Source organism: Tympanuchus pallidicinctus, unplaced genomic scaffold (genome assembly GCF_026119805.1).
Source record: "Tympanuchus pallidicinctus isolate F22 unplaced genomic scaffold, pur_lepc_1.0 scaffold8, whole genome shotgun sequence".
NCBI lineage: Eukaryota > Metazoa > Chordata > Aves > Galliformes > Phasianidae > Tympanuchus > Tympanuchus pallidicinctus.
The window spans coordinates 21,026,025-21,042,471 of NW_026294802.1; the positions used below are offsets into that span (position 1 = coordinate 21,026,025).

The 16,447-nt window shown below is 39.4% G+C and overlaps 2 protein-coding genes across 2 annotated transcripts in view; both read left to right on the top strand.

Annotated features, from left to right (window-relative positions):
- The first annotated feature begins 33 nt into the window (after positions 1–33).
- The window catches only part of POC1B (POC1 centriolar protein B), a 40,401-nt gene continuing 23,987 nt past the window's right edge, over positions 34–16,447 (top strand). Inside the window, exons 1-7 of the mRNA XM_052668544.1 lie at positions 34–160; positions 237–321; positions 12,284–12,455; positions 13,208–13,387; positions 14,486–14,593; positions 15,218–15,333; positions 15,635–15,768. Coding sequence (XP_052524504.1) covers positions 146–160; positions 237–321; positions 12,284–12,455; positions 13,208–13,387; positions 14,486–14,593; positions 15,218–15,333; positions 15,635–15,768 — 810 coding nt within the window. The 5' untranslated portion in view covers positions 34–145. The remainder of the gene's footprint in view (positions 161–236; positions 322–12,283; positions 12,456–13,207; positions 13,388–14,485; positions 14,594–15,217; positions 15,334–15,634; positions 15,769–16,447) is intronic.
- GALNT4 (polypeptide N-acetylgalactosaminyltransferase 4) lies at positions 551–5,422 on the top strand. The gene has a single exon (XM_052668541.1). The coding sequence runs from the start codon at positions 770–772 to the stop codon at positions 2,519–2,521; it is 1,752 nt and encodes a 583-aa protein (XP_052524501.1). The 5' UTR covers positions 551–769; the 3' UTR covers positions 2,522–5,422.

Genomic DNA, 16,447 nt, shown 5'->3' on the forward strand with positions numbered 1-16,447 from the left:
GCCCCGCTCCTCCCGTGAGGCCGCCAATGGGCGGATCGCAGGACGCGAGGCGGGCGCCGCGGAGGAGCTCGGGGCTCGACCGGCCGGCCTGGAGCGCGCGGGGTTTGAGGCGTCGCTCGGGCGGCCGCAGCAGCCCGCTCCGCCCATGGCCTCCGCGCTGGTAAGGGAGCGGGACGGGGGGCGGCGAAGGGCGCGGGTCTTTGCCACGGCTCTGACGGAGCGCCGCTTTCCCTCAGGAGGACCCTGTCTTGATCCGTCCCCTCAGAGGCCACGGGGCGGCGGTGACGGGCGTCGCCTTCAGCGCGAGCGCCGCCGAGCTCGGTGAGTGCGCGGGGCGGGAGGCGGCTCTCCCCGCCCGCCGGACTGAGTCGCTCCGGCGGCGGTTCCGGGAGCGGGTCCGGGGGGCGGGGCGGCCTCCCGCGCCGGCCGGGCGGCGAGTCTCTGCCTCTTCCTTAAGCGACAAGTTTTTGAGCAAACCACAGGGCGGGGGAGGGGTTTGTCCCGCGATGAGAGGGGAGGAGGAGGAGGAGGGGGAGGAGGAAGTAAGTAAGCAGGCGAGCAAGTAAGCGAGGGCAGCGGCGGGGCCGTGCGGGCGGGGGCCGTGCCGTGCCGTGCCTTTCTGCTGCCCCTCGTCTCCCCGGTCCGGCCTGCCGTACCTCCGGTGTCGGCTCGAGCCCCGCGCGGGGGCAGCCGGGGGCGTGAGGGAAGCCGGTGGCGAAGGCGGCTCCCCGAGCTCCGCTCCGCGAGGGGCTGCTTGCGAGGGGCTGCCATGAGGATCCGGCTGGCGAGAAGGTGGACTTGGGTCCGCAGAAGCTGTGCGTTGCTGGGCTTCTTGACGGTCGCCTACTTCGCTTTGGAGCTGTCTGTTTCTTCCTTCGGTGCCTCCCTCGCCGGGGAGAGCATCTCCAAAGGGAAATGGGAGCGGCGCTTTACGGACGGAGCAGAAGAGGCGGTGGATTTGGCTCGCCCGGTTTATGACAAATCTCCACCCGATTCTTATGCCCCGGGAGAATGGGGCAAACCCACTCGCCTGCAGCTGAGCCCCGAAGAGAAGAAACAGGAAGCAGAGCTGATCGATAAGTATGCAATTAATATTTATTTGAGTGATAAAATCTCTCTCCATCGGCACATTGAAGACAATCGAATGAGTGGCTGTAAAACTAAATCATATAACTACAGAAAGCTGCCCACAACCTCTGTTGTAATTGCCTTCTACAATGAAGCCTGGTCCACGTTGCTGCGGACAGTGCACAGTGTTCTTGAAACTTCTCCTTCAGTGCTTCTGAAAGAAATTATATTAGTGGATGATTTGAGTGATAAAGTGTATTTGAAAACTGACCTTGAGAAGTACATAAGCAGCCTGAAAAGAGTTCGTTTGATACGGACCAACAAACGGGAAGGGTTGGTTCGCGCGCGCTTAATTGGAGCTACCTTTGCTACTGGTGATGTCCTCACCTTTCTCGACTGTCACTGCGAATGTGTCTCCGGTTGGTTAGAACCATTGCTTGAGAGAATTGCCGAGAATGAGACCGTTGTGATCTGTCCTGTTATTGACACCATCGACTGGAACACATTCGAGTATTACATGCAGTCAGCGGAGCCCATGATCGGGGGCTTCGACTGGCGACTGACGTTCCAGTGGCACTCAGTGCCGAAACACGAACGGCTGAGGCGCAAATCTGAAACAGACCCAATCAGATCCCCAACTATGGCCGGGGGCTTGTTTGCTGTCAGCAAGAAGTATTTTGAGTACCTGGGTACCTATGATACAGGAATGGATGTCTGGGGAGGAGAGAACTTAGAGTTATCATTTAGAGTGTGGCAGTGTGGAGGCATGCTAGAAATTCATCCGTGCTCTCATGTAGGCCATGTGTTTCCAAAGCGTGCTCCGTATGCTAGACCGAATTTCCTTCAGAACACAGCGCGTGCTGCTGAGGTGTGGATGGATGAGTATAAAGAACACTTCTACAACAGAAATCCTCCAGCGAGAAAAGAAAACTATGGAGATATTTCTGAGAGAAAGCTACTAAGAGAGCGTTTGAAATGCAAGAGTTTTAACTGGTATTTGAAAAATGTCTTTTCTGAGTTGCACGTACCAGAAGATCGTCCTGGTTGGCACGGTGCTGTCCGCAGCATAGGCATATCGTCAGAGTGTCTTGACTACGTTTTACCAGAGCATAATCCTACTGGAGCTCACCTTTCTCTCTTTGGATGTCATGGTCAGGGAGGGAATCAATTTTTTGAATACACATCAAATAAAGAGTTTAGGTTTAACTCTGTGACGGAGCTATGTGCTGAAGTCCCTGAGCAAGAGGATTTCATAGGTATGAGGAGCTGCCCAAAAGATGGATCTCCTGTCCCAGAAATTATTATATGGCATTTCAAAGAAGATGGGACTATTTATCATCCTCATTCTGGAAAGTGCCTTACTGCTTATCGTACTGCTGAGGGGCGTGCTGATGTGGAAATGAGAACTTGTAATGCTGCAGATAAAAATCAGATGTGGAAATTTGAGAAATAATCACTAGCGGTACTAAGGATCAAATTGAGCAGAGTCTCCAAGGTTTTTACATATGTGAGCAGATAGCAACGTTTGACTGTATACCTTGGAATGTCTTCAGATGTGTCTTTCCTGTAGTGGTGTAGAAACTATCTGCTGTGGTGAACTGTATGGAAAGCAAAAGCAAATGCTGGGAGTTAGTTTCTTAAACAGTGATTTACATTTCTAATGCCTTCTATTTTTGTAAAATTTTGACCAATTAGTTTCTTATTTTGGTCTCTCTTAATTATGGCAAAACAAATCCTTTTGAGTGGACTGAAGAGGGATTTTCTCATTGTTTACTCTTAGAAAATGAGCGCATTAAGCCTGCACAGTAATGTTACGTGCAAGTAAAACTTTTGTACTTACTGAAGTAAAGTTGAGGTTCTTGCAGTGTTCACCTATTTGCAGATTCATCGAAATAGACATATCTGTTGCCCTAAGTTATTCTGCAATAGCATGTGACTGCATTGACATTGATGTGGAAAGCTGAATCTGAAGTCTTGGAATATTCTGGGAATATTTTTCCTAGGGAATTTACATGCTATTAAGGGTTTTAGGGTGACCTCTAACAATAATACCGCATTGAAGAGAAGGAAGCACTTCTTAGAGTGTATGGATCTGGGCACAGCTTTGCAGTCTTGCTCCTATTCTGTAAAACTCACCTGGCCAGGATGAGTCTCAAGTTTAGAAAAGAGAGCACAGTAGCAGTGAAACCAAGGACATGCTAGAGGTGCTGCAAATGGGAAGAAATGAGTGGTTAGAAATATGAGTTCTGCTGGAAGGTAGTAAGTAAAGCACAGAATTGCATTAGCTGCTGCTGTTTCTTTGCTATGTATTTAATATTTACATCACTGTGTAAGTTTTTCATTAAGTTGGGCTTTGTAGAGCACAGTCTATTTGACTTTGCCATGTATCTTTTTTTTTTTTTTTTTTTTTTAAATTTTAATGAATCTTACACATTTTAGACTGACAGCAGAGTAGGGGGGAGAAATACAAAGGAAAAGTTGAGCTGTCTTATTTTGTATTATATGTTTGTCACCAGCTGGCATGCTCTGCACACTTGGTAGTCTGGAAATAATGCAACATCCACAGGTTCTTTCTATTCACCATAGTGTCTTGGGAGGCCTAGTCTGGAGTTGCTGAGGTAAAGAGGGCTGGAAAGGCAAAGGAGAGATTGGAAGAAAACAAGATGTCTTGTGAACCATATAATAAATCTCATTAATGTTTTCTGTATCCTGTTATACTGAGCTTTGAGTAACACCGATTCTAGAATCATGTCATGATTAGCTTTCAGTGTGATTATAGATAGTAGATGACTGATAGGTTTTTTGTATTTGAAAAAAAAAATCTTGATTCTGTGGTTTTTAGTTATATGCAATTAAGTTGAACACTTATTTTTATGTTTTGGGCATTTGAAGTTTGTTTGGTCCCTTACACTGAAGTAGTAAATGTCTTTCAGTAGCCACAGTATAGTAATCCTTGACTCTGGGCTGGTGGGAACTTGAACTTCGAGCAGTAAGAATCTGGATAAAGACAGCTGAGCTATGCAGTAGATGCTCGTTTAATAAAGGCGTTGCTAAGTAGAAGGATTAAGGGGGAGCAAGTGAAACCTGAAGTGACTATATTAAAGATAATAAAGCAAGAGTTAAGAAAGATATACGTTAGTATCTTAGTAATTTTGAAGAACGGAAGGGTTTGCGTGCAAACAGGCTGAGACTGAAGGGGAGCAGAGGAAGAAAATTTGGAGTGGGGGATACAATGTTGAATCATGCTCAAAATGCTTGCCACTGTGTGGCATGAATTGTTTTAAGCCTCTAATTTACTTTTAGGAGGTTACTTACAACTTAATTTTTTCTCTTTTTTTTTTTTTTCCTCTCACTTTCTCCCCCCCCAAATACAATTTTGGGGTAAAAGGAGCTTCTTTACTATATAAGGGAGACATTCCGGAAAAAATCCATTCCACTGCAGTAAGGAATTGTTTTGCAGACCTACAAGTTATGAATCATGTATCAAATGGTAAAAGGCAACCAGTCATTAAGTACTGGAGGAACGAATTATACAAAGTTACATGCTTTTGTGAAAAGCTTGCTGTAGGCTGTTATGTTCAGTAGGTACAACAGTAAAAAGGCCTGGGTTCTTCTACGTGACTGAAGCATCAGCTGTATATGCAATGCATGTTTCCTCAGATGAAAGTAAAAAGCGTGAATATGGACTATGCAAATTTTATGCAATTAACTTTTTTTAGGATTTGACAAAAATATATATTTTGTATAATGAACAATCTTCATGTTAAATCTGCCATTTGAAGTGTTCCTTATCTGTTTAAGCAATAAATCAAAGTGAATCTGCCTCTTAAAGTTTAAAAACTTATTCTATGCATACTTGAACCTTTCTTCCTTCTCCCCAGTACCTCCCCTTCTGTTTTTGTGGTTATTTAAAACCTAAATAGAACTGGGAGGGGAAACAAAACCAAAAAAGGCAAAAGCAAACTACCTGGCTGAGGTAAACAATCTGGATTTCAGACATAAAGTGTGTATTTTCTCCCAAATGGAGGAAAAAAATTGAAAGGGGGAAGTAGACAAGGGAAGAAAGAGAGAAGAAAAGCTTGCTGTTCCCAGTTCAGCTAGTCTTGAACTGGGTTGTAGCAATTGTACAGAAATCTTCCAGTCTGGTCGTCTCCCAGTGCAGATTCCTGGAAAATCTGTAGCTGTGGAAGATTTTCTATTCTGTTTAAATTTTAAAAATTTGGGGAGCACTTGTATATATTTTAAACTACTGATTTTTATGTGACTTAAGCAACTGAATGTAAATTTAACACTGAATGAATGTGAGATTACTTTGAGGTTTCTCTTGAAAAATAAAATCCAGAATGATAATTAACTGTTGGCTAGTTTTGTTTTGTTTTTTCTTTTAATTTATTTATTTTCTCTGCCACTTGCATAAATAGCTTATGCTACATGGTGAAATTGCCACGATTGTGATCTTTGTGGGAGCTATTGAAATTTCTTCATGTGGAGTCCACTGTTAGAATCCCACATTAGTTACTTGGTCAGAGGTTTAACTGCTAACTCTTTTCCTTGAAGTAGGAAATTTTTGGAATCGCTGCTATCTGTGTTTGTGTTGTGACGCTGCACCTTATCACAGTGTGGTTTGCAACGTTGCTGTAGGGTGTGAGATTTTCCTGTTTGTATTGTTGTTCTTCAAATATTCACACACACGTTCTTGTTCTCCATTTAATGTGTAATCTTTGCACCGAGTGAGCTAATCGTGCTGGGCATGTTTCAGTATGAAGGGGGCAGATGGGATGTAGGGGCAAAGGAAGAGTGACCAAGTGGTGCATTTAGCTGGGATAGCCTTGCTATGTGTATCCTTTCTGATCTTTTGCACAACTTTATCTTGTAGTCACTACTGTGGTGTTCCAGGAAATGGAGGCGTAGTACGTAATTCCATACTGAGGTACCTTGTGTTTATTTTTCTGTATCTATATATACATACATACATTTCATGATGGAACACAGGCACTGCAGTTTGAACTTTCTTGTAATACTGATGTATGTTGTACCACCTCTGATGGAGTTGAAATTGTAGTACACAAAATGCTGGAACCATGTTGTATTATCAGAGGATGTGGAATCATGTGTTTTGAATGAAACATTCAGTGCTGTCATGGTGGTGTGACAGAAAATGGCAATCAAGCACAGCTTGTTTGGATAAGTACTGTACTTTGTAAGGCTTTGTATTCACATCTGCCAGGGCACACAGGTGGAGTCTGAAATTGCACATTAACTGCACTGTATTAACTCAGGACGAAGTATCACCTCTACTGTCCTTTTGATTATTTATTTTTTTTCTTTTTTCTTCTGTAGTGCAATTCCATGAAAGGAATTTTTGTTAATTTACTTGTTACTTTATTTAGTTCATCAATTTCTGACGTGCTGTTGTATGAGTCTGCAACTCAAAAAGCATTCTTAGTTAGAGATAATCTTACTTGGTTAAGTATGATGAGCATAGTTCCTGCTGACAGTTATCTGTACTGTGCTGGAACGCTCTGAGTATGTTTGTGTCTCAGAACTAACTATAAAATAAAATAAAAAGATGGGAACTGCATAGAGTCTTGGTGGGTGAGCAGTAGGGCTTAGGAAAAAGTTAGGAATTCAGGATTTCCATGTTTGAACTAAAAAGCCTGAATTGAATGCTGAATTGAATAATAATTCTTTGGGGGCTTTTTGTCATTAAACGTGGCTGAAGTTGTCAATCAGGTGAATCCAGGGGAAATCATTAATTTAGGGTTTGTGATTTCTCCAGAACATTTACTGCAAGTGTGTGAAGATGAGCTGAGTTCTCTGTGTTCTCAAGACACATTCATGGCACTTTGCACCCAAGGAATGCTGCGTGGCAAGCTGAAGAGGATCAGTGTGAGGCTGTTGTCAGCGTTGGGTGGGAGATCCAAGAAAGAGAAGATAGAGATAGGGAAGTACTTCAGGCAAATCTCAAGGTGGCACAGGTCACTGTGTTAGGATACCAGACAGAGCAGGGAGCCTCAGTATATGGGCTGCCTGTACCCAGGTCACCACCTGGCTTTCTGGCAAGACAGTTTCAGTGGAATTTTTTTGCTCCTGAGTTGATCAGTAATCAAACTATAATTTTGAAAAGGGGTATACTATGTAGAACTGGAGAAGGGGCTATAATATACTACCTTGGGTATAGACAGTGGGAGTCCCTCCGTGGCTTGTGATTGAATTCTGCTGATGTTGCCTTGAAGCTGGGAGCTCCGTGTTCTGTGAGAACCATGGGAAAAAATTAAAATACTGTTTTCCTTCTCTAGCCCCATAAAGATGATGCTTTTGAACTTCCCTTACCTTCTTCCTGCCAAAGAAGATAAACTGGTATGGTCAGTAGAGAGTAGTGCTCTCTTTGTTTTCTTTCTTTTCAGTTGAACTCTTCTTTGCTTGACATCGATACGTGCAGTGTAAATAGTAACGTCCAAGCTGTCAAGGTAGAGTTGAAAATATGGCTTATTCAAGACCTCTTAGAATCACGATTTTATGAAGTTTTATAACTCATTTTTTAACTTCATAACATTCAAACAGATTTGTGAGCGTTGTTTTCAGAATTTTTAGTTCAAAGCACATGAAGAGGCAGAGTCTCTTGTGTAAAGTGGTGATTCTGAATGAGGCGTGTGTTGGACGGCCAGATTGTGCGTGCATGTCTGTAGAGAAATGTTGGCCTCTAGTTGGACTTGAGCTGACTTCTGAGAAATCTGCTCTTTGTTCTCTGATGAAAATCTGATCAGGCAGAAAGTAAATAAAATGAAAGTTGGAAGTTAATAGATTTAATAGAGCAGCATACTAGCAGGGATCCAGGACGAAAGGATTTTCTTGAGTGTTTTCCCTGGTTTCATTTAAAATGGAATTAATAGTTAAGGTGGAGGTCTGCCAAATATTTCTAAGTACGTTTGGTTAAATCCTCTAGTTCTAATTAATGAACTGAAAATCTATCAGATGGGTATCTACTACCATTCTTGAATACATTATTCAGTGCAATACTTGCCCTTCCTAGTAGCTGGAAAATGTTCCTAGAGAAATAGTGCATTATTACAGGTCATGAATCATTTTTGTTCATGGCAATAATGAAACACAAAGATGAAGACAAGTTGAAAGATAGAAAGTGACCAAAGACGAAGTGTGACTGAGAATCAAGGTAATTTGTGTCCTTTTTGCCTGTCACTATGCTTTTAATGTGAAAAATTGGAGGGGATTTTTAAATGTCATAAGCATATTTGAAATGAACAGTAACTGATAGTGCTGGTTATAAATACCTTTTTTTATTTTATTTTATTTTATTTATTTTATATTATTTTATTTAATAATATTTAATTGAACAGAAAAAGTAGATTAAGAGGTAGGGGGGAAGTATAAGGGGATTTATTCTATGTGCACTCGCTAGAGAAATACATTACAAGTTCAGAGGCTAAAAAAGAAGCAAGCTCAAATAAAAATGAGCAGTATGCTTCAGTTTTTAACAAGCTAAGTAATGGATTCAGCATCAATCAGTTTCCAGTCAAAATATTTATTTTCTTCCTTGATATCCTGTAACTCAAACAAATAGTTGTCTCATTGCATAGGAGGTCAACCACAGCAGTCAGAACAAATCCTTCAAAAAGAACAAAAAACAAAAAAAAAACACCAAACCATGAAGCTAATGAAAGATGTATATAACTTGTAATAGATTTCTTACCCAGCTAGATCTTGAAAATTGACAACACTGCTGGAAGTAGAGCTGTATCTGCAAGAATGCTTAACTCTTGAGAAAATCTAATTGCAATCCTGCTTCAAATAAGTATTTTTTCATATTTCTGCAAATATGTCTTACTGCTCCACTTTTTTAAGTATTTTCAAGAATCAGACTGGTATAGGAATAAATTGGAATCTTTGTCTTTCGGGTGTATTCTCCCCTGGCTATGCATGCACACAGCCCCATGTGGTGCATGTCAGTGAATACCACCCAGTTCTTTCAGCAAATCAGAATGCAAGACCATCATTAATTTACTGTCACTGATTGATTCTTATAGTCGGGACACATGATTTTGGTAAAGCATCTTCTTGGCAATACTGGAAGACCTTGAGGATACTCAGAATCCTCTCAGGAAATATTTTACTGATTGTGAGGAGGACTTGAGATAGCACTTGTAGGTATCCACAGGATTTGTAAAGGATAGTGAGGACAAATTGGCAGTGAATGCCTGCATCTCAGACTGTCTAAATGATACTGTGTGTGGTTTCAGGCTGATGGCAATACTGTTGGGCACTGAGAGTGTCTCTATAACAGTAGCGCTGACGATGTGAGAGCCTGCATGCGGGGTTGTGGCTGAGCCCTGCAGACACATTTCAGCATGTGTGTGCATACCAAATCCATCAGCGTGCCTAAAGGTGCGTGTTCACACCACACAGCTCAGCATGTATGATGTGCATGCCACACACGTGAATACACCTGTTGGCATCACACCTCAGCATATGCGAATGGACCCAACATGTTCCTCAGCATGCCCGTTCACCTGTTTTCATTTCTCCTTTCAGTATGCTGTACCATGCCTGTTTGTATGTTTTCACATCACATTCCTCATCACAATTGAGCGTGTGTGTCCTATAGGAAAAGCAGAGCTTGATTTCATTGCAGAATACCTTAAACATTCTTCTTGGCTTATTGAAAGCCTAGGTGTTTGTTTAGAGAACAGGAACAAAGCAGTGTGTAAACTTGACCTTTGCATTTAATCCAGGTCTCTGTTCTTTGGTATTCCCTTCTATTGTAACACATGACCACAAAAACAAATTTTCTAGCATTATTTCAGACTTGCTGTATGTACAGAAAGCCTTGAGTTTATGAACTGGACCAAGTTGCATATTGAAGTAGCCCGAGAGTGTTTTTCAGCTTTATCTTTCTAGTTACAGGCTGCAGGTGGTCAGTTATTATCATTGCTACAGCCAGCATTGGTTAGTTTTTTTTCTCTACATGGATTTCTGGTTACATTGTATTTCTGGGAGGAGAATGTGCCCCAGATCCCTGATGTAGCTCCTCTCAAAAAAACTGCTCTGGACCTCCTGTGTTTGTTTTGTTTCATTTCTGATGCTTTGAATTGGCCATGGAGATCTGTATAGGCAAAGTACAGGTGGTATGATAACAGGAAGCCAAGCGTTAGGATACTGGCTTATTTAGCAAAGTGCTGGCAGGAGGTAAAGTCAAGGTCTGGTTTGTCCCCCTGCCAGACCCCACATAAGCTGGGTTGGAAGGCTCTTGCTCCTCTCCTTTTGCATGCTTAATGTATACACAGTGTGAACTTGAGACAAGAAAAGTACATCAAAAGGTGAAGAAACAATTCCTAAGGTTCTGTGCCTGAGTAAATTGGAGAAGCAGTGTTACAAAGAAGATAAAATCCTGTATAGTGAAATAAAGAGAAATAGAAGAGTTAATTTGATGGAAGTGATTTCTGACGCACATTTAACGCGTTTACAACTTTTAAAGATTAGATCTGATAATAGAAATTACTTTTGACAACAATATTGCCCTGTGAACTCCTTCCTAAAATAAAATATTTGACTTTACAGCAAAAAGCTTAGGTATTAACCATATACTCTGAAGTTGATTTCAGCTTCCTTGGATAGGTCTGAGGCATATTCCTGGTAAGGGGACCTAACTTCCTTTGCAGCCCAAGTTCAAAGGTTTGATTTATTTTCTTTCCCTGGGCTTAAGCTTCTCAAATTGCCTCAGGAAGGCATTCATGTTGCCTCGGGAAAAGAATTCTGCATCTGGTCTGCCAGTTATTGACCCTTTCCTGTGCAAGTTCTGAACTCCTCCATTCTTCTGACCCTGGAGTGGTGTTAACTGGGCTTGAACTGCAGCAACAGAGATAATAAATAGCCTTTAAACTTCTTGGTAATGAAGAGGTGATTTGAAGAGAGAAACCTCCCTAAGGATGGAGAGAGGATGCTGTTTCAGCACAGGCAGCGGGGAATCCAAAGGAAGAGAAAGAAAGGTTTTTGTAGGTGTTCCAGGAAAACAAGAATGTCACTGCTTGTGTCATTAGCCTTGAAATAATCCTGTGAGAGTGCAAGTAGCAAGAAACCAGGCTTTAAATTTATTATACTGTCATCTCTTAAAATATTTCCCTTAGTTTTAGAACTGGAAGCGAAGAAGGCTAGTATTTGAAAGTCTGTCTGCAGTCTGTGAGGTACTTATTCATGTTCCATAGGTAATTGGCAGTTCATACATTTTAAATTTTAGGAAACATCCACCTTCTACGTTCCACGTTTTCAACATGACTCCTTCAAATTTTATTGTGGTTTATTTTTCATTTTATTTCCCTTCTTGTTTATGCCACTCCAGGTCACATTTTTCTGAATCAAAGACAAAAATAAAAATCAAGTACCTTTAGCAAAAGCTTACTTTGAAATAAAGAGATCAGAAAAGTTGGAATTGGGGTGTGGCTAAATATCCTATGCTTCTGTCAGATTTACACCTACTGATATGGGTATTGGGAAAATCCAGTTCCACACCTTCTAGCAGAAGTCATTTTGGGAGGAAAATGCTATCTCTGAGCCAAGCTGCAAAGTCTAGTATTTTATGTAAGGTTAACTGACTTCATTTCTTCAGTTGCTTCCAGTGCTATCCTGCTGCCTGAAACAGGCATCTGTTTAGATACACAGGCATCTTTAGGTGCACGTTCTTTAGATATACATCCCGATTTAGGTATATGAAGTATAAGAAATGTTGTCCTGAGTTTAAGATTGTCTGTTTCTTCTGAGTTAAGTAGTAGGTGCTCAAAAAAAAAAAAAAAAAATTCATCTCAGAGAACAAAGTTCCTGAACATATCATTGAAAAGTTTCTGTTGTTTTTAATGACGTTCTTAGTATTTGGTAACACAGTATCTGGATCCACACTCATGATATGTGTAATGTTCATCTTACTTGCTCTATATGTGGGAGAGCTAGCTGTTAAGCATTATTTGCCTTTACTTCCCTAGTCTTTTCATATCCTTGCCATAAACTGTTGATGATGTTTCTGGCTGCCAGGCTTGCGTTGAGGCCGAGCAAACCAATCTATCAACTGAAACCCAGTAAATTCTCCCTCCTCTAATACCCTCCCAAACTAGCAAGTTGATGGTGATTTCAAATCTGTAATCATACGGTCTGATTTTTCAAATAACAATTGTCAAACTTTTAACATGTTTTAATCATTTTTTGCCAGCTACCTCTTCTTTGGATAGGTGTCTTATGATATGGAAGCTGAAGAAACAATGCAGAGCTTACAAATTTGTAGGTCACACGGATGCTGTGACCAGTGTGAATTTCTCACCAGAGGGGCAGCTACTTGCTTCAGCTTCCCAGGATCGTACTGTCAGACTGTGGATTCCTTGCATGTGAGTGTCATTGGGAGATGCTAGCTATATGTTTCTTTAATGTGCAGTGTGAATACTGGGGCCCTTTCACGGTAAATGTTTCTGTTTGCTTCTCATGTCCCAGCCTGGGTGTTGACAGATACAGAAGAGCACAGGTAGTGTGATTCATTACTGTTTACTTTTCTTCTAGGAAATAGTCTAGCTATTTAGAGATTATAATTTCATGAGTGTGCAGGAATACACGTGGTAATATACTTGTAGTTTAATGGGTGTATTTCTTTTATAAGAACTGCATGGCTGTACCTCATTTTGGAGAGACAAATGATGAAAGAAACAAGAAGTGTTTTTAAAGAAAATATTATAATTGATTTGTCTTCTTAGACTTATTTTCAAGCAGCTGTAATTATGAGCTATCCAGGATGATCTTGGGAAGAGTGGTGTTATTTTAACTCTTAAACATTTTGTAGATTAGTGTATCAAAATATTTAATAAATCCTTTTTCAAATACTGCATGGAGAATGGATCTGATAGTTGCAATATTTTCCAAATATTGGTCATCTTAAATATGATCACTTTTAAGCCTGTATTCTAATATTTTATCTGCAAATAAGGCAAAAAAAAAATATTGGCAGCAATGATTTAGCCATTGTATTGCTTTCTTCTGTTTGGATGACATGTAGTCTGCCAAGTAGATATTTTTTTTATTTTATTTTTTTTATTTTTGCATTTTTTAACCCTATTTTTATTTTATTTTATTTTATTTTTTTTTCCAGTCATGGTGAATCATCAGTACTGAAAGGTCATACAGCATCTGTCCGTAGCGTAAGCTTCTCACATGATGGCCACCTCCTAGTTTCAGCATCCAATGATAAATCAGTAAAAATATGGAGCGTTCAACGTCGGCGCCTTTTGTTTTCACTGTTTCAACACACTCACTGGGTTCGCTGTGCCAAGTAAGCTTTGGTTTTACTCTCCTCAAAGAGGCTTTCATGGTGGATTCTGTGTTCAGAACTCCTTGAAAAGGATCTTTATTTCCTAAAACAGAACTAATTGAGGAAAGATCTGTGAATGGTGTAAGCTGATCTATCGCTAATAATACAATTATAATAAGCCAATATCTCACACACACATAGTTTGCATTTATCTCCAAATTAAAATCTGGAAGTTTGCTTTGTGTTAATATGTGCACGAATATCAGACACTGATTCTTAATCCTTTTACTCTAAGGGACATTTAGGTCTTAGATACTGAGTAAAGGATATTTAGGTCGTATATCACTGAGTGTCCTGTCTCCTTCCACTATCCTGTGTATGTCTGTGCTCTGGTAACAGCTTACTTTGCAGCATTCACATATGTTTAGTTTCATTTTTCATGGCAGTGATTTTCTTAACTATTCTTCAAACAATAATGGCATAAAAAAAGGTCATGAGTCAAAGTGAGTTACATTTACAGAATTGGAGAAGGTAAAATAAAGTCTTTGTACTGAAAGCTAAGATTAACATCCCATTTAAGGCAGAGCAGATTTCAAAGACAAAAAAAAAATTGTTCTTTCATAATTTCTTTCCATATTAATGGCAAATCTCCAGCTAAGAGGCCCACTTTAAACGTCTTGGGGAAGAAACATGATACTTGTAAAGCACTGAGGCCCTATAAAATTCCAAAGTATCTAACCTTGAAAAGAAAAATGGAAGCTGTCGGAAATCACAGTTTTCTGTAATCTCATTGGTATCTCATGTAATCTCAATGTTATCTCATTGGTATCTGAAATGCCAACCTTAGGCTGCTGTTACTGTTGGTTTTTTCTCTTTCCATCACTTATGGGTCTAGTATTAATTGTAGTTGTCTGGAAAAGAAAAGTATAGAGGGAAGTTTACAGTTGTATTACTTCCTGAAAAACATGAGAAATTCAAATGTTGTTTGAATGCTATACATTTTACTTCTGGGTAGACGTATCAGGTTCTGGTGTTTTGCTGCTTATGTCTAGAATACAAAGTGACTGATACTTCTCAGACTAACAATCTGTACATTTCCAATTGCTATACACGTTCCAGATTTTCACCTGATGGAAGACTAATAGCATCTTGCAGTGAGGACAAATCTGTGAAGATCTGGGATACAATAAATAAAACATGTATTGATAGTTTCATAGATTATGGAGGGTAAGTGTTGCTATAAAAAAATGTAAGTGTATAGTTCTAATAAGATTAAATTTGTGTTTTGTTTTGTTAATGTGTGCTATATTTGAAGATAGGTTGTAAGTTCTTCTGTCACCCACATAAGCTAAAATAATTAATTTTCCTAAATAATGCTATTTAATATTGGAACTTTAAGAATTCTCTACTTGGTGTAGAAGAGGATTGTATTTTGTTAGCTTCAGTGATCTGCCACATCTAGGTACGGAGACATTTATTTTACTTCCTACTTAAAAAGTCTTGATTCTTGTGTTTATCAATGCCATTATGGTCAGGAATAGATTTTGCAGCATTTACTTCTAGGAACTTTGTACACCAGTATCAGTTGTGGATATCTGAGTCAGTAAGCTGTCCTTTAAAAAAAAAATAATACAACAAATAACAAAAAAAAAAAAAAACAACAAACAGGTTGTACAGAATCATCAACTTTAACGAGTCTATGATTTATCAGGCACATTTTGTTCACTCATGCTTATTTAAGTTGTTTGGAAACTCAAGTAAGGTATTTCTTACATACTCAATACTTTATTTAAAAAAACAAGTATTTCTACCAAAACAATTAATCAGTCTATTTTCATGAATTATATTTAGGTTTCCAAATTTTGCAGATTTCAACCCAAGTGGTACATGTATAGCTTCTGCAGGTTCTAATCATACTGTGAAACTGTGGGATATTCGAATGAACAAGCTGCTACAGCATTACAAAGGTAAAAACATCATTTGTTGTGTTTTAGAAAGGGTGGGACTCTGTTACAGAACGTCATTTGCTTTGATATATGTGATTTCATTCCTTATTGGAGAAAATAGAGAAACAGATCATGCTGGCATTTTGTAAATAATCTTTTTGTAGCCCAGTGACCCTAAAAAAAAAAAAGAAAAAGCCTCAACATAAACTGCATTCTGATTATCCTAAACAAACTTTTCTTTTAGAGTGGGGAAGTAGAAAAGATCACAGAAATTGTGTGTATTTCCTTATATAGACTTTGAATGTTGTCTTTTGTATATTAGTTCACAGAGCAGAAGTTAACTGTGTATCGTTCCATCCTTCTGGTAACTATCTCATCACGGCTTCTAGTGATGGTACCCTTAAGATTCTGGACCTCTTAGAAGGAAGGCTTATTTACACACTTCATGGACACAAGGTATACACCATAAACCTTTTAAAGTGGAGATTTTAATAAGTTTCTCTTTTTTTTTTTTTTTTAAGTGAAAGTAACATTTGCAATGTCTTGTCATAATTGAAGATTAAATTTCAGTGAATGGCAAAGTGTTGTGTTAGTACACCTTTCTACAAGTGTGTAAGGAAGCACATCAGTTTTGGCTACAACTGCAATTCATCTGTCAGCATTGTGTGCATGCTTAACATTGAATAATGGTTTGTGTTATGAATTAATTTTGGAGAGTTAATTATTTGGAACTTTAGGCTTTTGTCTACTGAAAAACAGTGCTCTCCATAGGGGGAAGCTTATGGAAGATATTTTTTGTGAAGAACGATAGATTTTTTTTTAATCCTTTTCCTCCTCATGCAGAAGAAATCTTAAGTTTGATAATGAATCTCTCAAACACTTTCTCTTGAGAAATGTCATATATATTTGATTTTTTTGTTTGTTTGTTTAATTCCACATAAAATCTATGGAAAGTGTCACCTTTTTTTTCAGTATCTATTGTAGTAATCAAAATGAAGCATCTTACCAAGATGTGCAACAATAATGCATCCATCAAATCATGCAAAAATTTTTATAGCTAATTTGCTCCTTTATTATTGAAATTGGTTTTTTTTTAGTATTAAATAACTATGATTTTTTTTTTTTCTTTTTCTGT